At 56.8% G+C, this 24,686-nt stretch overlaps 2 protein-coding genes across 3 annotated transcripts in view; both read left to right on the top strand.

Moving 5' to 3' along the window:
• Window positions 1–3,606: 3,606 nt before the first annotated feature.
• On the top strand, window positions 3,607–13,341 carry Cbx6 (chromobox 6). 2 transcript variants are annotated; one of them, XM_042693096.1, is made up of 5 exons: window positions 3,607–3,770; window positions 3,959–4,002; window positions 4,092–4,157; window positions 4,286–4,352; window positions 8,490–13,341. In XM_042693096.1, exons 1-5 carry the CDS (start codon window positions 3,702–3,704, stop codon window positions 9,405–9,407), a joined length of 1,164 nt encoding a protein of 387 aa, XP_042549030.1. In that variant the 5' UTR covers window positions 3,607–3,701; the 3' UTR covers window positions 9,408–13,341. The 2 variants fall into 2 exon arrangements, with proteins under 2 accessions (XP_042549030.1, XP_042549029.1); XM_042693095.1 differs by having other exon boundaries at window positions 8,436–13,341.
• The window catches only part of Nptxr (neuronal pentraxin receptor), a 33,809-nt gene continuing 18,910 nt past the window's right edge, over window positions 9,788–24,686 (top strand). The window contains exon 1 of the mRNA XM_042693055.1: window positions 9,788–9,970. Coding sequence (XP_042548989.1) covers window positions 9,788–9,970 — 183 coding nt within the window. The remainder of the gene's footprint in view (window positions 9,971–24,686) is intronic.

Genomic DNA, 24,686 nt, shown 5'->3' with positions numbered 1-24,686 from the left:
TCTCTCTGTCTCCCTCTGCCTCTGTCTCTCTCTGCCTCTCTCTGTCTCTCTCTTTACTGAGCATCCTTGAGTCTCCTCCCCTTGCCATTCCCAGAGCCCAGTGGGCAGTGAGGGAGGGAGGGAGACACCACTGTGTGTTTGCTTGCTCTGAACACCCCCCATCCCTTCAACAACAGTCCCCATTCATGTATCCCACAAATCACTCACTGGTTAGCTCATAAAGGTTTGACCCCCTAAATCCCACAGGTGCCCTTGTAGAAGACCTGGTTCCTGAAACCTGAAGCTTTACAGAGGAGCCCTGTCCCGTGGGGACCACTCCTGATGAGTTGTAACAATAGCTGTGAGTCCCCCCTGCAGGTCGCTTGTCACTCCGTCACTCCTCCACCCAGGGTGGGGAGTCAAAATCCCCCTCCTCAAATCTGCCTGGCCTCTTTCTTTCCTTTAACCCCCACATGTATAGTTAGTATCAGATGTGTGCACCACATCCGCTTGTTGAAGTTGAGGCTGGCCTCCAAAAGCAATCCTCCCAATCACAGCCCCTTCCATAGCTGGGATTACAGAAGTCAAACACTCTTCTGGTGTTTTCAGTGACCATGTAGGTGTCTCACACTAAGACTCTGTTCCGCAGCACAGGCTTACATGCAGTGTGCTCTCTCTGAGAGTCCACTCATTCAGGGAAGGAGATCCCCCCCCCCTTCCCTTGTGGCAATAACCATCATTGGAGCTATGGCCTGTGAGAGAGGGGGGAGGCAGGGAGAGGGAAAGGGAGGGAGGGAGGGAGGGAGAAAGAGAGAACTCTTTTTTCCCCTCATGAAATGGAAGTGATCTTCTCCAAGGGTTCATTACCTCAGGATTGGCTTCTAGAGGTCTACAAATAACTCAGATACTTTGAGTGGCTGAGCACCAGTGGCTTATGCCTGCAAGAGGAATGCAGTTCGAAGCCAGCCCCAGCAGAAAAGTCCTTGAGACTCTTCTCTCCAGTGAACCAGCAGAAAGCTGGAAGGAAGTGGAGGTGTGGCTCCAGGGGTAGAGTGTCAGCCTGGAGTGAAATCGTTCAGGGACAGCATACCCAGGCTGAGCAGACCCTGAGTTCAAGCCTCAGGACCAGCACACAAGACAAATTTTTTTGAGTGAACCCAGACCTAGCCATTTTCAAAAATACTACGAGCCACTAAAAATGGCCACCATGTTGAAGTTTAACAACAACAACTAAGAGGCAGAGAGCATGGGAGGGGAAAGTCTCCTTGACATCACAGCGGTCCCAAGGAGACCCCCATTGCTGCCACAGTGTGGGACAAAGTTCAACTTCCTGCAGTACTCAAGGTCCTCCCCTAGGAAAGCCTAGCCCAAGCCCCAGCCAATGTGAAGGCTCCTCAGTCCCCCGAACACAGCCATACAAAAGCCAGAGATGACCCTCCCGCCTGGAGGACCCTTTCAGCACTAGGAGGCCAATTCCAGGTTCAGTTAAGGCTGTTGCCATGTGCAGACTGTCCCCCAGTATTCACTAGACTCAACACAACCACAAGGGTCCCCTGGAGGAAGGTCAACCAGCCAGTGGAAAAACAAAGTGATGGCAGCCACAGCTGAGTGACAAAGTCACCAGCCAATGAATAATAGCAGCTTCTAGAAGCTGGATGACACAGGAGGCAGGTTCTCTTGGAGAGCCCCCAGAAGGAACCAGGGCTCCCTGGAACAACACTTCAGTTCCATGACACTGATTTGGGACTCCTGACCTTCAACTCATATAAATCTGTGTCATCTTAAACCACTAGGCCTCGTGGCAATTGGTTATAGCAGCAACATGAAACTAATTCATGTTTATTTAACACTTGAGACACACGATGTGGTAGATAACTTTCTCATTAAATGCCATCTTTGTTTCTGGAAGGTTTAACACAGGATGGGTCATTTTTGTTGTTTGTTTTTGTTGCTGTTGTTTTTTCTTTGGGGATTTGAACCACTCACAGCCCTTGCTCTTGTTCAGTTGGTGCTTGACCAGTATGGCTTTTTGCTAGTTAATTGGAGATGGAATCTCAAGGATGTTTCTGCCTGGGTTGCCTTTGAACTGACATCCTCCAGATCTCAGCTTCCTGAGTGCCTAGGATTTATAAACATGCTGCACAATGAGTGGCTATGCAAGCTGGACCCTTCCCTCTGCCCTCCCAGGCTGCATACACCTGCAGGCTTATACATCGGCATACATCACCTGCCCACCCAACCCTATGCTCTCCTCCAGGTGGGCAGCTCCATCTGTATACAAGGATTCAGCTCCAGCTAGCCACTGACTAGCTATTTTTCCTCAGGACCATAAAGATCTTCAGGCAAGGCCAGGGATCTCTCTTAAGGTAATACATTTGATGTGGTCGCTGTGAAACTTGCAAGAACTCAGGGCTGCAGCAGAGAAACGTACAAATCTTGCTCAATAGACAATGGCAGGGAGAGAGGAACCTCCCTCCCCAGGTCGCAGTCGCATGACACTGATGTCCAAGACAGCAACTGAATAACAGTGTAAATAAAAAATTAACTATGTAATGTGTCACGTATGTAACGTGACACAGGCGTGTGTCCGGCACTGAATAACGGAGGGGCGAGAAGACTGTACGGTCGCACGAGCAAGCGTTTTATTCAGATGACGAGCGTGGCTTCCTAAGATCTGCATGCGTTCTTAATGTTTAGAACAAGACTATTGTCGTAGTTCAAAAACAAAAGCAATGGCAGGTTTCGCGTCCCCACCCCGGCCCAGCCCCTCCCCAGACGGAAAGCGGGGTCCGGCCTCCCCGGGAGCAATGGCGGAGCCCTCGGGGGAGGGCGGGCCGGGGAAAGCGGAGAAGACGCCGCTGTGACCCGAGGGTGGCTCCGCCGAGGGACCCCCGGGTGACCGCTGGGACGCACCCCGGGGTGCGGGCCCCCCCCCCCGCGCGCCTCCGCCGCCTCCGGGCGAGGGCAGGTGCCGGCCCGGCCCGCAGCCCCGCCGGAGACGCGGCGCCCGGCTCCCCGCCGGCGCCCCGGGCCGGCTGCACCCCCTGGCCTGCGGTGGCGTTTTTGTTTTAACTCATGTGAACTGGTTACAAAACCGTACTCCCACGGGCACATAAATAATGGATCGGGGAAGGGGGCGGCGGGGTCTGAAGGAAAGTCCCGCAAGGCTTGGCACGGCCACGCGAATGTATTTCTGCTGTATCATATTTAACTATTTGCAAACTTCCCGGGGAGGATGCGCAGCCACTGCGGAGACCCGCGGGCTCCAGGCGCTTCTCCATCCGGGACCTGACACGACCTTGCGTGGGGGGGGATCCGAAGGAGGGGACAGGGTGGCAGCGCTCGGGGAGCGGAGCAAGAAGATGAAGGCAATGTACGGCTGCAGTGCGTCTCTCCCAGCTGGGCACCAGCCAGGCATCCAGCAAGCCAGGCCCTCGCCCTGCTTTCCCGCCGCCCCGCAAGGCCCCTTTAAGAGCCAGCGCGCGCCCCCGCCCCGCCAGCGCTCTCTTTCCCTAGCAACCGCCCCGAGGGAGGGGGAGGTCCGTGGCAACGGTGCGCTGGCCGGCCGGGTCACGTGACGGCCCACAGCTGGAGCGCGCGCGCGCGCGCACATCCTACCGCGCCCGCCCGCCGGGGCCTGAGCGCTGCGGCGCGTGCGCGAGCGGTGCAGCACCGGCCGCGGGAGCCGGGAGTATTATGGGCTGTGGGTGCCGCCGAACAAGATGGAGCTGTCTGCCGTGGGCGAGCGGGTCTTCGCGGCCGAGTCCATCATCAAGCGGCGGGTCCGCAAGGTGAGCCTCCGCCCCGGGCGGGCCTCGGCTTCCCCGAGGCCGGGCGCAGGTCCCCGGGGGCCCTCGGATCGCAGCGGTCCCGCTAGCCCGGCTCCGCGGCCACCCCCCGCGCCGCCGCCGCCCGGGTCCCCGCATCCTTCCCAACCCCCTCTTTTTGCCCCCTCTTCTCCTCCCTTTCTGTCTCGCAGGGACGCATCGAGTACCTGGTGAAATGGAAGGGGTGGGCGATCAAGTGAGTGTGGGGCCCGGGGGGGCGCCCGGGCGGGGGGCGCGGGGCGCTGCCGCCGGGTCTCACGCTGGGCTCTGCACGGGACCCGGCAGGTACAGCACCTGGGAGCCCGAGGAGAACATTCTGGACGCGCGGCTCATCGCGGCCTTCGAGCAGAAGTGAGTGTCCCCCCCTTCCTTCCCCCCCCTTCCCCGCGCGGGGCCGCGAGCGGGCCCGGGACGGGGGTCCCCGACCCTCCCCGACCCCCCGACCCGCTCTTCCTAATCTCTGGGTCTCTCCGCTGCAGGGAGCGGGAACGTGAGCTGTATGGGCCCAAGAAGAGGGGACCCAAGCCCAAAACTTTCCTCCTGAAGGTAACCTGGCCCAGCCCCAGCAAGCCCCATCGCGGGCCCCCGGCCCCGGCGCCGCACGGGGCCTGGAAGGGAGGGACAACCCGGCTGCCTCTGCCTTACAGAGGGAGCCCCAGCCGGGCAAGAGGGGTGGGGTTGTGAGCCCCCCCGCCAGCTCCAGCGAGGGGCCTGGGAGAGGGGATCGCTCATCCTGATGACGAGGCCCGGCTCTGGAGGCAGGGGGTGGGGGGCAGGCGAGGGGGGCCGTGAAGCAGGTGGGGGTGCCACGCGAGGAGGTCGCAGGGAGGCTGTCCCAGCCCGTGAGACCGCTCAGCCCCCCCCCCCCCAGCCGTAGGCACTCAGGGTGTGTGCCCCGGAGCCAGGGGCAGAGTGGGCGCACCTCCTGGCAGGGCGCCCGGGGAGACACGAGGGCCACCTGCGCCCCTGCTGCCCAACTCCTCTCAGGAGGAATTCTGCGCACCACACCTCGCTCCGAGGCCTAATCTGAATTTCATCTTAAAACCGTGTCAACCTGAGTGTGTTCACACACCTAGGCCCGGGCCTCCTCCGACTTCAGGGTCCTGAGCCTCAGTTTATCCCTCCCCTCCCTCCCCCCCGGCCTCTATTTCTGCGGATTCTAATAAGGATTGCAAGACGTGGTGAAGCATAGCCTGTTTTTCTTGGCAGAGGGAGGGAAGAATTTCCAGAGGAAGCCATCTTGGGGGTTGGGGTATTTATTTAATTTGATGAGAAAAAGAACAGCGTCTGGGGAGACAGCCCCAGGGGTCCGTCCCGTGCGAAGCTGCAGGTGTGACGCCCCGAGTCACCTCAAGTCTCCCCCAAGGCCAGAGGCCCCAGAGCCCCTCCCCACTGGACAGCTGGTGATTCTGTGGCATTTGGCAACCAGCAGAATAGGGAGGACTCTGAGGGAGGAAAGGCTGCAGAATGCAGAACCTCCAAGCGTCCGTTCCTCCCCAAGGCTCCCAGCCCAGTGCGGGGTGGGGTGGCCCCGGTCCCGTCGGCCTCCCGCCCCCGAGGAAGGACAGTGCATGTGTCAGGGTTTGCTTTGGGTCTTGAAGCAGAAACGGGGGGGGGGGGTGTTTTCCAGAAATCCGCATTCCTATAACGCTCCCCCGCCCCAACCCCATCCCGCCCCGCCCCACCCCACCCCCTGGACCCACCGTGCTGCTTCTAACGGGTCGCGGAGCCGCCTTAACCCTGGCGCCTGCCCGGAGGGGGGGTGGGCGGAGCAGCTGGACGGCCGGGGGGCGGTGTGACAGCTCTCGGCACAGCTGGGGCGCCCCCTAGCGGCCACGCGGGTGATGGCTGGGTTCAGTTTACAGTTCCTGAGCTGCCTAGGAGCCAACAGTGCAGAGAGCATGGGTTACAACCTCCTTTGAGCCTCTCAACAGTCCCGTGAAGTGAGGCTCATTAGTCCCATTGCACAAATGGGAGCAGTCAGGGATCCAGAGAGGGGAAGTGACTTGCCTGAGATCTTGCCACCCAGCTTCCTGGCTGGGGAATATTTGTCAGGATCAGGAGAGAAGATGGATACACAAGGAATAAGAAGGCTACAGAGTTGGTAGGTGGGGCTGGATGGCAGCACCTCGATATAGACCTCACAGGACAGGTAGCACAGGAGTGACAGCTGTTTATTTTTTGTTCGTCATGGGGCTTGAACTCAGGGCCTGGGCATTGTCCCTGAGCTTTTGTGTTCAAGGTTAGTGCTCTATCACATTGACCTATAGTGCCACTTCTGGTATTCTGGTGGCTAACTGGAAATAAGAGTCTCATGGACTTTCCTGCCTGGGCTTGCTTCGAACCAGGCGTGAGTCACTGCCACTCAGCAACAGGGCTGTTTGTAAGGAGCTGTAAGGACAGCCTGGCCCAAATCTGTTGCTCTGTGATTCAGAGAACCCATGGCAGGCCAGCAAATTGCACTTGGTGTTTTCTGGCAGGAACTAGCCTGAAGGGAATGGAAGCCTGAGAGGGAGAACCTGTTAGCCCCCTCTTAAACCTGAAAAAAAGAGACCAGAGAGGTCAAGTAACTTTTCCACAGTCACAGACTCCCCATCAGTCTAGATACTACCTACCTGTCGCCCCACGAGAGCACAGTAAACATTTTGGCTTACAATTACTTTTTAACTCACCAGGCCCAGGTCCTACCTTCAAGGAATTCTCAACCTGGGGAGAAATAGTTTTTTTTTTTTTTTTTTTTTTGCCAGTCATGGGGCCTGAGCTCTGCTGTCCCTCAGCTCTTCAGCTCAAGGCTAGCACTCTACCACTTGAGCCACAGCGCCACTTCTGGCTTTTTCTGCTTATTTGGTGCTGAGGAATTGAACCCAGGGCCTCATGCATGCAAGGCAAGTGCTCTACCACTGAGCCACCTTCCCAGCCCAGAAATAAGTATTAATGATCATAGAAGTAATAGGAATTACTATGTTTCTCATAGGAAGTTCGTGAAGTACATGCTAGCAGATTGCTCAGGAGCCCAACACTCATGGATAAGTGCAGCATGAACGGGCATCCACGCATGCGCTTAGCACGTGCCCTGCGCTCGTGGCGGGTACCTGCAATAGGACCCAGCTTGCCAGGCTAAAGAAAACCTGAGCTTTTCCCTGCCTTAGTCTGGGAAGGAAGGAGCCCAGTCCCTGGGTTGCCATGGTAGCTGGCAACACTGGTTTGTGTGCTGCCACCTAGTGGCCAATGGGATTGTTGACAAGCAGCCTCAGGACACCCCAGTCTGGGTGGGAAAGACCAGGTGGCATTCAGGTGTTTTTCTCCCAGGGGCTTGTGAGGGCCATATGCCAAAGACATCCTCAGTCAGCAGGTACAGCCACCTGGGGGCTGTGGCCAAACATTCTCATCTTGTCTGAAGTGGTGTAGGGGCTGCCTCCTGGATGCTGGCAGATGGAAGATGGATAGGCCCCCAAACACAGTTTCTACTTCTGGATGCTAGCTGACTGTAGGAATGTGTCCTTCCTCCCTGCCCTCACTGTGCCACCTGGGTGGAGGCAGTCACCACCTAGCCCTCAGGCTCGGCCCCCTAGCGTGCGGTCAGTCCTCCACCACTGCCTCCACCCTCAGACCCTGCCTTTGCGGACCTGGCCTCTGGGCTTGCCTGCACACTGGGCACCGAGTGAGGACCCAAGTCCAGTTCCCTATCAGCGCTGGCCTGGGCACTGCGTTACCCTATCACTCTTCTCCCGCCTGTTGTCCCTCCATGAGAACACAGGCCGCTCGTGGAGGGCCGCGTGTGTGCCGGCCGCAGCTGCACACCATGGAGGGGACAGCTTGTGAGCCCTTCAGAACCCCAAGCCCTCTTTCCGTGCCCCGTCTAGAAGGGGTGGGTTGGCTGGAACCTGGGGTCTCCTCAGTGCCCTGTCACGCCCCAGGTGTCAGGAGGTAGCGGCTGACCTGGGGCTGGAAGGACAGCTGGGCTGTGGCTGTCACAGGCCTCTGCTCTGTCATCCTGTCCTCAGGCCATCCTGGCAGAGGTGGAGCATGGCAAATGCCACATGTAGGCTTGTTCCTGCCAGTCCTGTCTAACCAGGTTCAATTCTAGCCCAAGCTTCGAGGGGCAGGTTTTAGAATCTGTTAGGCAAACAACTTGGGCAGACAGGTGAAGCAGACCCAGGAGGACAAGGTCAGAGGCTGGAGATAGAGGAGGGGCCCCAGGGGTGGAGCCCCTGCAGGGAGATGGAGGTCCTCTGGGGAGGCAGGTTGGAGCTGGAGTTTAGTCAAGCCAGGGCAAGATGGCATGGGGGTACCCAGGACTCTGCAAGTAGGTGGCTAGAGCTGAGGAGTCCACCCCACCCCATCCCAGAGGATCAGTCCCTGGAGGAGTCCCAGGCTGGGCAGAGAAGAGGCTGGGCAGGGGCTGCCCTCGGGGTGCAGGCTCCTGACAGCCCTGTAGCTGGCCCGGTCCCCAGGGAACCCCTACTGTGCCAGCGAGGGTCGCACCCCCCCCCCCCCCCCAGCCCTGTTCCTTCAGTGAGTGGCGGCCTGCGGCCTGCGTTTCACTGGTCCCGCCCAGGACAGTCTCCAAGCCGAGGCCCGGCTGGCGCAGGGGCGCCCGGAGGTCCCACCACGCCCCTCTGCCCGCAGGCCCGGGCCCAGGCCGAGGCCCTCCGCATCAGTGATGTGCATTTCTCTGTCAAGCCGAGCGCCAGCGCCTCCTCGCCCAAGCTGCACTCCAGCGCCGCCGTGCACCGGCTCAAGAAGGACATCCGCCGCTGCCACCGCATGTCCCGCCGGCCCCTGCCGCGCCCGGACCCGCAGGGGGGCAGCCCGGGCCTGCGCCCGCCCATCTCGCCCTTCTCCGAGACCGTGCGCATCATCAACCGCAAGGTGAAGCCCCGCGAGCCCAAGCGCAGCCGCGTCATCCTCAACCTGAAGGTGATCGACAAGGGCCCGGCGGGCGGCGCGGGCGGCGCGGGCGCGCTGGCCCGCCCCAGCGTGCCCTCCCGCAACCGCGTCATCGGCAAGAGCAAGAAGTTCAGCGACAGCATCCTCCGCACCCAGATCCGCCACATGAAGTTCGGCGCCTTCGCCCTCTACAAGCCCCCGCCCGCGCCCCTGTCCTCCCCGGCGTCCGCGCCCGCGGGCAAGGCCGAGGGCCCCGGGCTGCGCCTGCCCGCGCCCGCCCTGCCCGCGCCCTACGACGCCCGCAGCTCCGGCTCCTCCGGCTGCCCCTCCCCCGCGCCGCTGCCCCCCGACCCCGACGACGCGCCCCCCAAGCTGCTCCCCGAGACCCTGAGCCCCGCCGGCCCCGGCTGGCGGGAGCCCGAGGTGCTGGACCTGTCCGTCCCGCCCGAGGCCCCGGGCCGGCGGGCGCCTGCGGACGCGGGCCAGGGCCAGGCTCCGCCCCCCGCCGCCGCCGCGGGAGCCGCCTCCGAGCCCGAGGCTGGGGACTGGCGCCCCGAGATGTCCCCCTGCTCCAACGTGGTTGTCACCGACGTCACCAGCAACCTCCTGACGGTCACCATCAAGGAGTTCTGCAACCCCGAGGATTTTGAGAAGGTGGCGGCTGGGGTGACGGGTGCTGCCGGGGGCGCGGGCGGCGGGGTGAGCAAGTGAGGACGCCCCCCTCCCCAGGGGCGCCCGCCCGCGCGCCCACCCGTCTGCCTGTGCTTTGCTTGTCTCAGACGGCTTGGGGCTGGCCCTGGGATGGGATGGGATGGGCAGGTGGCCCCCAGAGCGCCCCGGGGGGGCCGGGCAGCCCTAGGCTGGGTGAGGGCAGGGGTGGGGCACACCCCCAAAAGTGCTCCCTCCTGTCTCTCAGGCAGCGTCCCTGCCTGTGCGCAGTGACGCCCCCGAAGCCAGGGTTCACCTGCTCACCTCCCACCCCATCTCTCCCTAGCTTGCTTCTTGCTCTCGTGTACAGCATCTGATCTCGGTGCTAACCCAGCAGCGTCGGGGCTCGTTGGGGACCCTGCCGGCACTGCGGGCGCAGTCCCATGCACGGCTTCCTGTGCATGGCAGCGACCCCCGAGAGCGAGGGCTCCTGCCGCACACAGCCCCGCCCTCCACACCAGCGTGGCCCCAGGTCCACTTCTCCGGGCTGCCCGCTTCTGGACCATGCCCAAGCAGACCCCTTTGTGCCCCCCGCCCTCCATGTCTTTGGGAAGGCCCTCTTGAAGGTCTGAGGGGCTGGCTGAGATCCACCAGAGGTGCTACCGGAGCCTGTTGTGGAAGCGCAGAGCTGTGTGCGTACCTGCTCCTTGGCCTGCTTTTATGTGGCTTCGCATGTGCATTGGATGCTGGGTGCCCGCTTTTCCATTGCTCAGCTCAGGGTGGCTAGAGGCTCATCAAGGGGTGGCCTGGGCCTCCCTCACCCTCCCAGCCCAGGTGTCCTGGGTGTTCTGAGCCCCCGGAGCCCTCTGGTTGGGGGTGGTCAGCCCAGTAGCTGGGCCTTCACTGCCCATGTGGCGTGGGGGGGATGATGGTAGGTAGGGAGTACTCCAGCCCCCCATTCCTCCTCGAGTTTGGGGAGAGAGGGAGGAGGCCTGGACATCTGGGGGGCTCCAGCTTCTCCCACCCCTCTCGATTGCTTCTGACCACCAGGGCATTCTCCCAGCCCGAGGCCCTCCGCGCCCTGGCAGGAGCTGTGTCCTTGGCTGCCAGGGAGCAGAGGCATGCTCGTGTCCACAGCAAAGACCAAAGCCCCGCTGTAGACCAGGCACAGGAGCACGGGCAGGCCAGAGAGCACCAAGGAGCCTGTCCAGGAGCGTGAGGCTGCCTCCCCCCCCAGGCAGGGTGGAGGCTGCTGCCCAAGATCCCCTCGAGCATGGATGGCACATCCCTGCGGGTGACTTGAGCTAGCTTCCGGTGTGCGTGGCCATGGGCACGCTGTCCAGTGGCTCGCTCCCAAAGGCAGGTGGGAGGAGAAAGGGAACAGCGCAGATGATTGACAGCACCTTGGTCCTTAGGGGAGGGCCTTGCTCAGCCCCCTGCCAGGAGCTCAGCCTGGGTATAAACAGGGCCCCCCCACCCCCACAGGGTTTGAGGGTGACACTCCTGAGACACCCCCTCCCCCCCCATCTTACCCTTGGTGTTAGCTCCGAGACCGTCCAAGTGCCAATTGGCTTTTCCCCAAAATAAGGGCTGGTGTTTCTCCTCTGCCCACAGAGGCGATTTCTCCCCGCCCCCTCCCCAGGCGCACGCCGCCTGGTGCCAGTTACAGGTGTTTGCAGAGACCATAGAAATGTGTTTTCCTGAGAGTCTGTGTCATTCGTGACTTTTTTTTGTAAAGAAATTGTGTTTTCACAGGTGATTTTATGACAGGAAAGTGAAAGAATTAGTTTTGCAAAAAAGAAAAAAAAGCAAAAAAAAAAACAAAAGAGGAAAAAATAGAAAAAAAAATTCCTAAGGGAGAGGGGAGAGAGCTATTTAAAGAGAACCAAGTAACGCTGTGATTGCACAGGTAGGGGCAGGGGGCAGGGGGAAGGGAGTTGGCAGCCTTGGGGTGGAGGTCTGGGCCTGGCCTGTGGGGAGGCCCAGGGATGGAGGCTCCCTCGAGACTGGGCCCCTGGCCCCTCGGTCCCTCTGGGGCTCCAGCTGGGTTGAGCCTTCCTTGCCTGCCACTGCAGTCCTTGTACAGAGGGAAGGCTGAGAGCCAGGCCCAAAGGACCAAGGGGAAGCTGGGGCGAATGGAGCTGAGGTTTGGGAGGGGTGGGGGCCGCGAGGGCTGGCTCCAGGATGGCTGGGTGAGGAGAGTGCTTGCTTGCTTTCACCTCCATTCCTTTGTCAACTTGTGGGGCCTACCACCATGGTTCCTAGTTGGCAGCTTCCTATCCCTCTCCCCCCCCCCCCGCCCCACCCAAAGACCTTGACACCCCTGAGTTTGCCTGACTGGGGAAGGGCCTGGGGCTTGAGGGGCAAGTGGTAGGCTCCTTAGGTGGTGGCCGACTGGGTTAGCTGGGGAGAAGGGAAAGCCTTTCACCTGGTGGGTTGCTGCCCTGGGCCACTGGACCCCAAGCCACGTGTGCCCAGCTCCCCTGGGGACTCAGCCCCCTGACGCCCCCACACCTCCCCGCACACTTGTAGGGATCACCTGCCCCTTGCTGCTTTTCCACTTGCTTAATTACCAAGCAGAAGTTGCAATCTGGTTTGCTTTATTTTTGTATGTGAGGTAACACCCTCGGCCTGCTACTGGGTGGGCTTTGCTCGCGTTTCCATGGAGCCCTGCACACCCGGGCGTCTCCAGCTTGAGATGGGACGCTGGGCCTGTTCTTGTCTTCTTGCCCCCTTCTGACCTCCATGTGCCCCTCTGTGAAAGGGGTATGCTGGGCAGCCAGGCCTTGGCATGAGGCCCTCTGGTGCTCCACTCTGGTGCTCCACATTGCTGGCTCCCTAGACTCAGTAGGAGGAGGGGGCAAAGGTGCTTCCCGGGGCCGTGAGACTAGGCCTCAGGCTGCCCTGGCCTTTGGGGAGTTGAGGGGTCCCAGAGCTGGGTCAGCTGACAGGCCTGGGCTGCCGCCAGCCCTTCTGACCCTGGGACCCAAGAGAAGGCACCCCATTTCCTCACTTTTCTAGGTTTTGTTTTGGTTTGCACTTCGCCCATGCTGGATGGAGGGGCCTTGCCGGCCCGTTTCTGCCCTCCATCTCGGGCTCCGTGCCCCCCCCCACTTGCATGGTTCAAGGAATCACTTTTTTTTTCTTAAAGAAAAAGGAAGATGTTGAAGGGTTTGCTTTTCCCCTGCACCTCCTTTCAACTCAGAAGGCACAGAATCAGGGGTTAGTGCTCCAGGAGTGGGGCTCCCCGTTCCTCCCCCTTGCCAAAGGTCACCAACATGCAGCAGCAGGGGCTGGGGGGACCCTCATTTCTTGAAGGAGTCAGGACTCCCACAATGAGTGCCTGCTGTATGCAGAGCATCAGCCAGGCAGCGCGGGGGGCGGGGGCTCGGCGTTCTGCAGGGGAGCCCACTTCCTGGGGGCCACTCAGAGAAGCGGGGTGCCCTGCCCGCCCTCGCCGGTGGTGGATGGGAGGTACAGACTTACGTTGGTTTTAATTTAAACACAAAAGGCCTAAAGAAATATGTATCTTATAATTTTTTTTAATTTTTCGCAAAGCTCATCTAATGACTTGTGCACGAATGAATTCTATATATATAAGATAGACGTCTATAGCTCTATGTGGGGGAGGGGCACTGTATTCTCTCTCGCGTTGCGTTTTAAAACGAAGCGTTGTTGCCTTTGTCTGTGGTTCAACCATCCAGCTCCCAGCTGGCTAAACTTTGCCTCCCGTGGTTAAAGATGGGGGTTTAGTAGGGCAGGAGAAGGCCGTGGGGGTGCTTCCCCCCCTCCTCCCTGCCCCACCCTGGGGAAGACAGCCTATTTGGGGTGTGGGTTTGGTTTCGTTCCAGGTTTGGGGAACTCTGGGCCAGGGGAGGGCGGGTTCGTGCTGATGACTCTGTCTTGTACGTTTTGTTCTGCTGCTCAATATTGTATCGATGCCAGGAAAGGGGAGTGGAAGCCTCTTTCACCCCCAAATAAATTGTCACATTCCGAAGCGAAGGCCCAGCCCCCTTGGGTTGGGTGTGTCGGCCTCATCTCTTTCCCCCACCCCCCTGCTCTGACTGGGGTCTTCTGGAAGCATCTGCCTGGTGGGAGAGGACATGCCGGTCCATGCAGAGCCAGGCCCGTGGGAATCGTGAGCGCCTGTCACTGATGGCAGCCTGAACGGTGATGAGCAGGCTGGCACACAGCTAGGGGGCCGCCGCCATACCAGCACCCGCAGAGAGGAAGGGGCGCCAGCTGTGAGCTCCACCCAGGGGCACCCCATGGCCTGGATAGGTGTTTCTCTCCTTCCGCACCCATGACTGGCTCTCCATGCCCCCCCTGCACCCCGTAGTTGGAGCCTGTCTCATTTAGCAACACCTCCCTGGCCAGCAATCCGCAATCTTGCCTGTACCTCATCCAGGTCTTCCACACCGGACCCCAGGGGGCAGAGCTCCCCCTGCAGGCCACCAGAGCACTCTGCCCTCGGGACTGCCTGTGTCCTCATCCCCTCGCCCCACCCTCTCCACACGGGTCTAGGGGGGCTGCCCCTCCCACTGTCCTCCTGGCCCCACATCTCCCTGCCACTGACCTGGGGTCTGGTTCTTCCCCTCCTTGCAAGCAGAGCCTCTTTTCCCTCAAGTTCAGAACTTGCAGCCAACACACAGCAGGCCCTTGGCTCACCAACATCACCAAGCTCCCACCTCATCCAGCACCACAGTGAGGTTCCTGCACAACAGACTGGGGACCGAGGTGGACGCGTCCAGCTGCTGCAGCCCTGACAGTGGCGATGGAACGTGTCCCCCAGCCTGAGATGCCATTGTCCCGTCTCAAATCCTGCCACCACTGAGCTGCTATGGCTGAGGCTGATGGCCAACCATGGTGACAGTTGCCTGGTCCCCTGAGACAAGGCACCGGCCTACCTCTCCCAGGGATGGGCCAATGATTCTGTATAATTCAGGCTTGAGGGGCTGGGAAGGTGGCTCAGTGGTAGAGTGCTTGCCCTGCATGCATGGGGCCCTGGGTTCAATTCCTCAGCACCACATAAGCAGAAAAACTCTGAAATGGCGCTGTGGCTCAAGTGGTAGGGCGCTAGCCTAGAGCTGAGGGACAGCGCCCAGGCCCAGAATTCAGGCCCCAGGACCCAAAAAAAAAAAAGAAATCCAGGCTTGAGGAGGAGATGAGGAACGGAAGCTGAGATGGGCAAGAATGACTGTTTTTGCAAAACAACTTCATATTGTGTGTGTGTGTGTGTGTGTGTGTGCACGTGCGCGCACACGCACACGCACATGGAGAGAAAGCCAGGGAATTTAGTGTCTCCTACACAGTTTCCCTCTAACTTAGCCTGCGCCAGCCTCAAACTGTGATCTTTATATCTCTGTGGCTGAGTAGCTGAGTAGTCAGGCCCCACACGCTTGCTTGTTCTTCAGATTGGGTCTCACGAACTTTGTGCCCATACTGGCCTTGAACAAATTCCTCCTCTTATTTCTCCCTTCCCCCACCCCAGCTGGGATTACAGGCCCTTCCTTTCTCTTTTCTTTCCTTCTTCTTTTTTTTTTTTTTGTGAAACTGTGCCTTGGTTTCAGGTCCTTGTGCTTGCCAGGCAAGTGCCATTTCAGCTACGCACCAGCCCTCTTGCTTTAGTTTTTCAACTAGTTAGTATCTCAAGTTTTTGCCCAGGCCAACCTCAGACCGTGATCCTCCCAACTCTGCCTCCTCTGCAGCTGGAATTACAGGTGTATACTACCATGCACACCTATCTTTGTCTTTTTTTTTTTTTAAAGACAAAACTTTAGTGGGTTTCTAGTCCTTAACAAGCTGCGCCTGGAGTAAAGGAGACAAAGAGGCTGCATCAAAATGTCGAGGTACCTCCTGGGCCAGGTGAGAAGCCTGTGAGCTGGTCTGCCTCTCTTTGTTCCAGCTGCTTGTCTTCTGAGAGGAGACACTTCAAAAAGCCCAGTAGCCTGTCCTGTGCAAGGATACCTGGTCCCCGTGGTGAGTCACAAAGGAAGTGGCAGGGCAGAAGCCAGGTCCTGGCTCCAGAGCTCCAAGTACTCTAAGTGCTGTGAGGAACCATGCTTCATAGGAAAGGCTCCCACATGACTCCAAGGCTGGATCTGAAGTAACCTGGGGAGGAATAAAGAGGCTGGGACACCCTCGGAGGCAGCGGCGACGGCAGGAAGTGACCCGAGTCACAGAGTATTGCGAATATTAGGATTTGGTAATGGATTGCCTATAGCGGTTTCTAGAAGCCACGTCTAATAGCACTGGCCATTAGGGACAGGCAAAGGGCTGGGAACCTGGCCAGGAGGTGGGTTTGGGAGCATTGAAACCCCTGGAAAGCATGGATTAGGCAGAGTCCAGGACTGATTTTCAACAATGGTTTTGAGGTTCAGAGAAAGCTCTTCCTTCCCCGCTCCCCCTCCAGGCCCTGGGACCAGGGCACCTCTGCTTTGGGAGTACAGGTCACTGGCCATTCCGGAAGGAACACTAGAGGTCCAGGCATGCAGTTCCGCAGGCTGCTGGGAAATGCCAGGGGCGGCCAGGTATTCTGCCTCTCTGCCTCAGGACCCCATTACTGAAGAACAGCGAGTTTCCAACTCTCCGAGTGGGAAACATCATGTAGCAAACTCTACAGCAGCCAAGGGAGGAAGAGAGCAGGAAAAACCCCAGGAACCAAAAGCAAGGAGGGGCAGGACATCAACTGACAAGCGGATGTGGTCCTCTGGGGACTCAGGGAGGGGCAGTGGGGATGGAAGGGAGCAAAGGGCTTGTTCTAGCCCATCCTGGCAACTAACAAACTCGAGTTGGACATCTAGATCTTGGATTTTACACCTGGACACTAGGCCTGGGCCCCCACAGAGCTTTGGAACCAGAATGCCTGAGTAAAAATGGACCTCTGTCCTCGGGGAAGATAGAAATGTGGGCACCCCCTCCCCTCTATTAAGGGGCTGAGTCTCAGGGGAGCTATCTGCCTCCTATCTGCTTCATTGAATTCTCCTGAGAAACTATAACTCTAGACCTTTCCTCACACAAATTTAGAGTGTGAATACATATATTTCTCACATAGCCCCAGAGCTCTCACATTAAGAAATTAGTATAAAAACTAAACCTGGGTGGGAAACACCACAGAGCTAATGCAAGTCTTGGGGGCAGTTGGCAGTCCCACAACAAAGCCCCACGGTGTTCTCACAGATTAAAAAAAAAACAAAACCCTGCAAATATGAGCTCATTGCCTCAAATGACAAAACACACAGTAAATCCGGTGATAAACTCTTGGGTATGACACCAAAGACACAGGTAACAAGAATAAATAACAAATTGGGCTGCTGAAAATTAAAAATTTTGTCCACCAAGCCGGGCGCTAGTGGCTCACGCCTGTAATCCTAGCTACTCAGGAGGCTGAGATCTGAGGATCGCGGTTCAAAGCCAGCCCGGGCAAGAGATACTGTGAGACTCCTATCTTCAATAAACCACCAGAAAACCGGAAGTGGCGCTGTAGCTCAAGTGGTAGAGCGCTCGCCTTGAGCTGAAGAGCTGAGGGACAGCGCCCAGGCCCAGAGTTCAAGCCCCACGACCGAAAAAAAAAAAAAATTTTTGTCCACCAAAAGATGAAACCAAGCCGGGTTCAGGTGGTTTACACCTGTAATACAGCTCAGGAGGCTGAGGTCTGAGGATGGCAGTTCGAAGCCAGCCTAGGCAGGAAAGTACATGAGACTCTTATCTTCAATTAACTACCAGAAAACCGGAAGTGGCACTGTGGCTCAAAATGGTTGAGTGCTAGCCTTGAGCAAAAAGGACTTCAGGGACAGCACCCAGGCATTGAGTTCAAGCCCCATGACTGACAAAAAAAATAAAAACAACCCAAGAACAGCAAAAATGCCAAACTAGAGCACAAAATCCTCAAGCCCTTGCCCCCAACAAAATCTGATCAACAGTAAAACAGCAACCCACAAAATAGAAAATGTTTGTAAATCATATATCTGATTAAAAAGTAATATCCAGAATACACAGAGAACTGTGACTCAGTGACAAACAAAACAACATATTATTCTCAAACACACTTCGAAAATTTAAAAAACTTGGGGCTGGGAAGGTGGCTCAGTGGTAGAGTGCTTGCCTTGCATGCATGAGGCCCTGGGTTCGATTCCTCAGCACCACATAAACAGAAAAAAAGCCAGAAGTGGTGCTGTGGCTCAAGTGGTAGAGCGCTAGCCTTGAGCTGAAGAGCTGAGGGACAGTGCCCAGGCCCAGAGGTCAGGCCCCATGACTGGCAAAAAAACCCCAAAAAACCAAAAACAAACTTACTGCATGCAGCCAGGCACAAGCCCCATGACAGACAAAAACAAACAAACAAACAACTTACCACATGTAGCATGTAGGAAGATATAAAGTTAATTTCAAAAAATTGGTATCATAGATGTGTAAGTAGATTAAAATTCAATAGCAAATAGTAATCAAAACAGTATTTTAGCTGGATGCTGCTAGTTAATGCCTATAACCCTAGCTACTCAGGAGGGTGAGATCTTATTTTATTATTATTATTATAATTTTTTGGGTCCGGTTGTGGGGCCTGAACTCTGGGCCTGGACACTGTCCCTCAGCTCTTCAGCTCAAGGCTAACGCTCTACCACTTGAGCTACAGCGCCACTTCCGGCTTTTTTCTTTTTGCTTATGTGGTGCTGAGGAATCGAACCAGGGCCTCATGAATGCAAGGCAAGTGCTCTACCACTGAGCCACCTTCCCAGCCCAGGAGGCTGAGATCCAAGGTCATAGTTCAAAGCTAGCCCAGGCAGGAAAGGCCATGAGACTCTTAATCTCAAATTAACCACCTGAAAACCAGAAGTAGTGTGGTGGCTCCAAATGGTAAAGCACTAGCCTTAAGAGAAAGAGCTCAGGGACAGCACCTAAGCTCTGAATTCAAGCCCCATGACCAACAAACAATAAAGTGTTGTAACTGACATAAAGATATCATATAGTCAAGCATTGGGGCTCATGCCTGTAATTCTAGCTACTCAGGAGGCTAAGATCTGAGGATCATGGTGTAAAAGACAGCCCGGGCAGGAAAGTCCATGAGACACTTATCTCCAATTTACCATAAAAAATCTGGAAGTGGAGGTATGGCTCAAGAGGTAAAATGCCAGCCTTGTGAGAAAAAGCTCAGCGATGGTGCCAGGATCTGAGTCCAAGGTCCAGTACTAGCACCAAAAACAAAACAAAAAAAGTAAAGCATATCAATTTTTTTGTTTCTTTTTTTTTTTTTTTTGTTGGTTTTGGGGCCTGAACTCTGGGCCTGGGCGCTGTCCCCAAGCTCTTCAGCTGTAGACCAGCGCTCTACCACTTGAGCCTCAGCCCCACTTCCCACTTTTTCTGCATATGTGGTGTTGAGGAATTGAACCTAGGGCCTCATGCATGCAAGGCAAGCACTCTACCACTGAGCCATCTTCCCAGTGCCCAATTTTTTTGGGGGGGGGTCAGTTGTGGGGCCTGAACTCGGTCTGGGCACTGTCCCTCAACTCTTCAGCTAAGGCTAGTGCTCTACCACTTGAGCCACAGTGCCACTTCTGGCTTTTTCTGCTTATGTGGTGCTGAGATACTGAACCCAAGACCTCTTGCATGCAAAGCAAGCACTCTACCACTGAGCCACGTTCCCAGCCCCAAGAATATCAATTTTATGTTGTATGTTTTACTACAGTAAAAAAGTTAAAAAAAGGAAAAATAGTATACAAAAGTAAAAAACTTTATCTGTGCTGTACACCAGTGTGGTTTATGCCTGTAATCTTAACTACTCAAGTGGCTGAGATCTGAGAATCACGGTTGGAAGCCAGTCCAGGCAGGAAACTTTTATCTCCAAAATTAACTTACCAAAAAAAAATGGGGGGGGGGGGGAGAAGAAAGCAAGCTGGAAGTGGAAGTATAGTTCAAAGTGCTAGAGAACTAATCTTGAGTGCAAAAGCATAAGGTCAGGGACAATGCCCAGGCCCTGAGTTCAAACTTTAATACTGGCACACACACACACACAAGTCATGTTTGGGCAGCAACTGAGCTCTCGTTCCCTGCCTCCTGCTCCCCTCCAACCTTCTGTAGTCCCTTGGAGGACAGTGAGATGTGGGGTGATGGGAGGGAAGGGCTGGGAACGGCCCCCTGTGGTCCCTCTACATGCATGTAGCCCTCATTAGACCAATTTGGTACCAAAGTCTTTTCTGCCATTTCCAAAGACTGCGTGAGCTCTGAGCGTCACAAAGGTTCGAGGCGGACTTTGTGAGAAAGCGGCCTGCCACCGCAGAGCTGGGGTGGGCTGATGGGAATGGAACAAAGTCAGAGCAGGGGTCCCGGGCTGTATCTCTTTTTCCCTAGCCTTCTTATCTTGCAGGTCTGAAATTCTACCATGGGCAACAAGCTGGCTAGGGCAGCTAAGCTTCCGAATTCTCCATCAAGGCTACTCCCAGCTGGGAGCCAGGAACCGGGACATGCTTTGGAAAAGGCAAATGTGGGCCCTGTGTCCCCAAGGGGGCACATAGTCATAACTGTCACCTCCCTGTGCTGGCCCTACACAATGAGGTTTGGGGTTTCTGGCTGGTAGCACCCTAGCGGATGACCTGCTGCGTGGCCATCTCTGAAAGCCTCTTGGAGCTCACCCCTCCCCCTCTGGCACCAGGTCCCCCCTCCTATGGGGTGGCCAGGGCACCCGGGAGGGCGGCTGGGTCACCTCCCCCAGGCGACCCCATTAGCAAGTTGTGCAGCTGACTTCAAAATCCAAGTTTTCAACCGCTCCACTCTATCTTGGTATAAACCCCCAATTGCACCTTCAAAACTCAGCTCCCCACTGCAGGCAGACCCGCCAGGCCGTCTGACTCACCTGTGCCCCTGTGAGGATGCCTGTCTGTGACTCATGCCAGCCAGCAGCGTCTGTGACTAACTGACCCCCGTGTGCAAGTGACATCTGATCGCTTCCTCCCCAGCCCGCTGTCCCCCTGCGTCTCAGACCACCAAGGCGGAGGGCAAGGGTGTCATACGCCCACTCCAAGAGCTACACCTGCACAGGGGCTGGGCACCAAGTGTTCCTGGCCCCTGCATGATGGCAGTCTGTCTCAGATGCCCATAGAGGGCTTCCAACCTTACCCTGGCCTCCTGCCCCTTCTTCCAGGGCCTCCCCACCTGCCCCCTACCTGTAGGCTCACCCTGGACACAGCAGGAGCCATGTGGCATTGGAGGGGTGGTAGTCGGGCACCTGCAAATGGCTACCCAGACAAGGTCCCCAGGCCTTAAGAGGCCAAGGCTGCGAAGGACCACGAATCCCCACTCTACAGACTGGAAAGGAAGCTGCCCAGAGCCCCAAACTCTTAACTGCAGTGTCTGGAGAACCTGGGGAACTCCATAAAAAGCAAAAAACTGCCAGCTGGGCACCATGGCTTATGCCTATAGCCAAATTACTCAGGAGGCTGAGACCTGAGGATTGTGGTTCAAAGCCATCCTGGGCAGAAAAGTCCTCATGAGACTCTTATGTCCAGTAAACTACTCAAAAAAGTTGAAAGTGGCACTGTGGCTCAAGTGGTAGAGCACTAGCCTTGAGCACAAAGAAGCCCAGGGACAGTGCCCAGGACCAGCCAAACAAGTATTTTATTTCTTTCTCCTTTGGGGGGGGGTGGAGGGATACTGGACTTAGAACTCAGCTGGGCAAGTGCTCCACCACTTGAGCCATACTCCCACCCCACCCCTTTGTGTGTGTGTGTGGGTGCATGTGTGTATGTGTGGGGGGGTGGGGGTGGGTGCGCGCACATGCATGTGCTATGCTGGGGCTTGAACTCAAGGCTTTTTCTCTTGTTGTTGTTGTTTTTTCCTCCTGGTTGGTGCTCTAAACTGGAGCCATAGCTCCACTTCTAGCTTTTTGTTGGCTAACTGGAGATAAGAATCTCTTGAATTTGTCTGCCCAGGCTGGCTTTGAACTATGATTCTGAGATCTCAGCCTCCTGAGTAGCTAGGATTATAAGCATGAGTCACCAGCCCCTCCTCCTCTCCTCTCTCTCTCTCTTTCTCTGTCTCTGTCTATCTGTCTCTCTCTCTCTCTCTCTAGCTTATTTTTCAGACAGAGTCTTGCACTTTTGCATGGGCCACCTTTTGACCCCACAATCCTCCTGTCTCTGCCTCGTGGGTAGCTGGGATTACATATGTATGCCACCACACCCCATAGAAAACTGTCTTTTCTAGGTTGTTAGAGGTGCAGACACCACTCCCTGGATCCCTTTGTGCCTGAAGCAAGCACTCTGGACCCATCCTGGGTCCTAAAGACCTTTCTGAGGTCCTGAGCCTCTGATCATTGTGAGAGAGTGTGGTATCAGGATCGCTCTAGAAGAGGGAGAAAGGAACTGGTGGCCCATGGGGCCCGGGCAACACGTGACAGGGACACGTGAGAACAGGAGGTATGGATACTGACGTGGTCCAGAGGTAGGCCAGGACCTCGGCATTTGCAGGTTGATGAACCGCAGTAGGCTCATGCAAGCTATATGCCCACTGGCCACGGAGCCCTGGGTCTCAAAGACTGCATCCTCGAGCCCTGATGCCTTTGACTGTGACACAGAAGCCATGGAATATGGGGGTTCCAGGGCTGTCACAGGCGAGACCTGGTAAATAAGAAGTGGAGGAGGCAGGGTGTCGGTGGCTCATGCCTGTAATCCTAGCCACTCAGGATCATGGTTCAAAGCCAGCCCGGGTAGACAAATCTGTGAGACTCTTATCTCCAATTACCTAGCCAAAAGCCAGACATAGAGCTTGACTCAAGTGGTAGAGCGAGTGAAAAAAACACATGGGACAGCACCCAGACCCTGAGTTCATGCCCAAGTACTGGCACAAAAGAGGAGGAGGAGGGGGAGAGGGAGGAAGGGGAAAAGGAGAGGGAGGAAGGGGAGGGGAGGAAGAGGTAAAGACCAGCCACAACTCTAGGAGCCACACATGCACTGGACACACAGCCTGGGAAAGAGGTGGCAGGCTTCCTCCCTTCTTCCCTTCCTCCCTTCTCCCTTCCTCCCTCTCTTCTTCCCTTCCTTCCCTGGGCCTGGACACAGGCACACACTTTTCAGCCAAGTCTTAGCACTCCCTCTCCCCCCTCCCTTCCCCCCCCCAGGACACTCACTTCCTGCCTGTTTCTCAGACTCTCCTGAGCTGGTGAGGGAACAGATGTCCTCACTTCCTGCCCAAGCCTGTGGCTGGCTTGGCTCCTTTTCTGCCTCCAGGAGGCGGACACTGAGTGGAAATCTCTGGGCTTCCCTGGAGAAGCTTGCTCTTACTCCTGGCTTCCCCCTCCCCCTCCCTCGACACACACTCTGCTCAGGGCTCCTGGTCCTAGCACTCACAGCCAATGTGCCAACAGGCCGGGCCCTTGGGCCCAGCCTCCCTCTTGGAAGGCAGGAGGGTGTTGACTTAGTCTGAATGACTCCTCAGAGAGTGGGTGATTACTCAGAAAGTGGCAGAGAGCACGAGGCAAGGGCACAGTCACTGTCGGGGGTACTGCAGCCTCCAGGCGAATTTGAGGTAAAAGGAAATGCAGGGAAGTAGAGCTGTGGCTCAAGTGGTAGAGCGCCAGCCTTGAGCCAAAAAGCTAAGGGACGGACAAGCACTATTTCCCACCTCCTGGGGGACAAGAGGCCCCTCTGCCTCCAGCCATACCCAGCAGAGGCTTGGCTCCATTCACTGGGACTTTGAGCATCTATCCACAGGTACCGGGCCTGGAGACGCTAGGGTGAGTGGTCCCAGCTGGTCCCTGCCCTCAGGAGCAACCAGCCTGGGCACAAAGAAGTGGGAGAAGAGGGGAAATCAAGTATGGCCAGTGTCCACTCTAGTCCACTGAGTGGGTGTGGCAAGATGACAGGGCTGCAGAATGACCAGCACGGCCAGTGGCCGTGGTTTAGCCAAGCGCTGGCAAGTTTCTCAAGACGCAGGGATTTCCATCCTGAAATGTGAAAATTCCAGGCCAGTTGGCACTGTGTCCTGAGTTCAAATCCTGACTCTGCCACTAACCTCCCTGGACCTTGATAGCACTGGGTTGGGCCCCCCCCCCTCCACTCCACACTCCGTCCAGGAACGGGCTGCCGCTCAGCTGCACATGGTGAAGACACCCTCCCGCTTCCCAACTCGCTCCCAGTGTAGAGCCAAAGCCAGGCTCTGCTGGGGCAGCTCCCAGACAAGGGCTGACTTGGGTCCAGGAGCACCTTACTGGGGTGGCCAAGACTTTGCTAGATCTGCACTGGGGGTGGAGGCTCTCCCGGCCCGATTCCGCCTCCTCCCCTTTTATCCTTCACAAGCCTCAGCACCTGTAGTAGCCACCTTTGCATTGCTATGATGAGCTAGCCCAAGGCAGATAACTTACAAGGGAAAAAAGTGACCTAGCTCACCATTCTGGAAGTTCAAAGTCCACGGTTGGGTTGGGGCATCCTGTGGCTGACAGGAGCAGTGAGGGACAGCAGGTCCTGCCCAGGAGCACTGACACAGCAGTCAGACAGAGATCAAAGTCCCATAATCCCCTTCAAACCCCCCCCCCCCCCCCCCCCCCGCCCACCAATGACCTAAAGACCTTCCAGCAAGCCCTTCCTCTTAAAGGTCTAGAGCACCAGCCAATAGCACCACCCTGGGGCCAAGCATTTACACCCTGGTCTTTGAAGGAGACTCAGCTGCTAAACTATTGGAGTCAGACACACCCAACCAACCTGTTCACTTCTAACCCTCGCCTTAATATCCACTTGCTAAAGCACCCAACTGACTAAAGGCCATCTCTGAAATAAATCCACAGTCCATTCCCCCTGTTCCTTCTTGTGGTCTCCACGCCTCATTCCTCTCACCTGCGTGGCTCCCAACAGACCCTCCTGCTTTCTCTCCCAGCCCTTCGCTTTGTGATCCAGTCTCTGGGCAACTACCAGAGGGATTTAAAAAAATATACAGCACGTGATGACACTTCTGTCCCTCCAGCTGGGCTTGGAATCAAACCTGGTTCTCCCCACACCTGCTTTGCATTCCCGGCTACCAGGCATTCCATGGCCTAGGCCCTCTTCCTTCTCCAGCTTCCTCCTTCTCTTGGACCACGTTTTGCTCCAGCCCTGCTAGCCCTCCCTCTGCTTCTAGAGTGCACAATCATTCTGACCTCAGGACCTTGACACTAGCTGTTTCCTCTTGCCTCGAACATTCCATCTTTCCCCAGACTTCTTTTTTTTTGGGTCCAGTCATGGGGCCTGAACTCTGGGCCTGGGCACTGTCCCTCAGCTCTTCAGCTCAAGGCTAGCGCTCTACCACTTGAGCCACAGCGCCACTTCCAGCTTTTTTCTGTTTGCTTATGTGGTGCTGAGGAATCGAACCCAGGGCCTCATGCAT

Source organism: Dipodomys spectabilis, unplaced genomic scaffold (genome assembly GCF_019054845.1).
Source record: "Dipodomys spectabilis isolate Male_0828 unplaced genomic scaffold, ASM1905484v1 ptg000163l, whole genome shotgun sequence".
NCBI lineage: Eukaryota > Metazoa > Chordata > Mammalia > Rodentia > Heteromyidae > Dipodomys > Dipodomys spectabilis.
The sequence above is the reverse complement of the archived record's forward strand: the minus strand, read 5'-3'. Positions and strand labels throughout refer to the sequence as shown.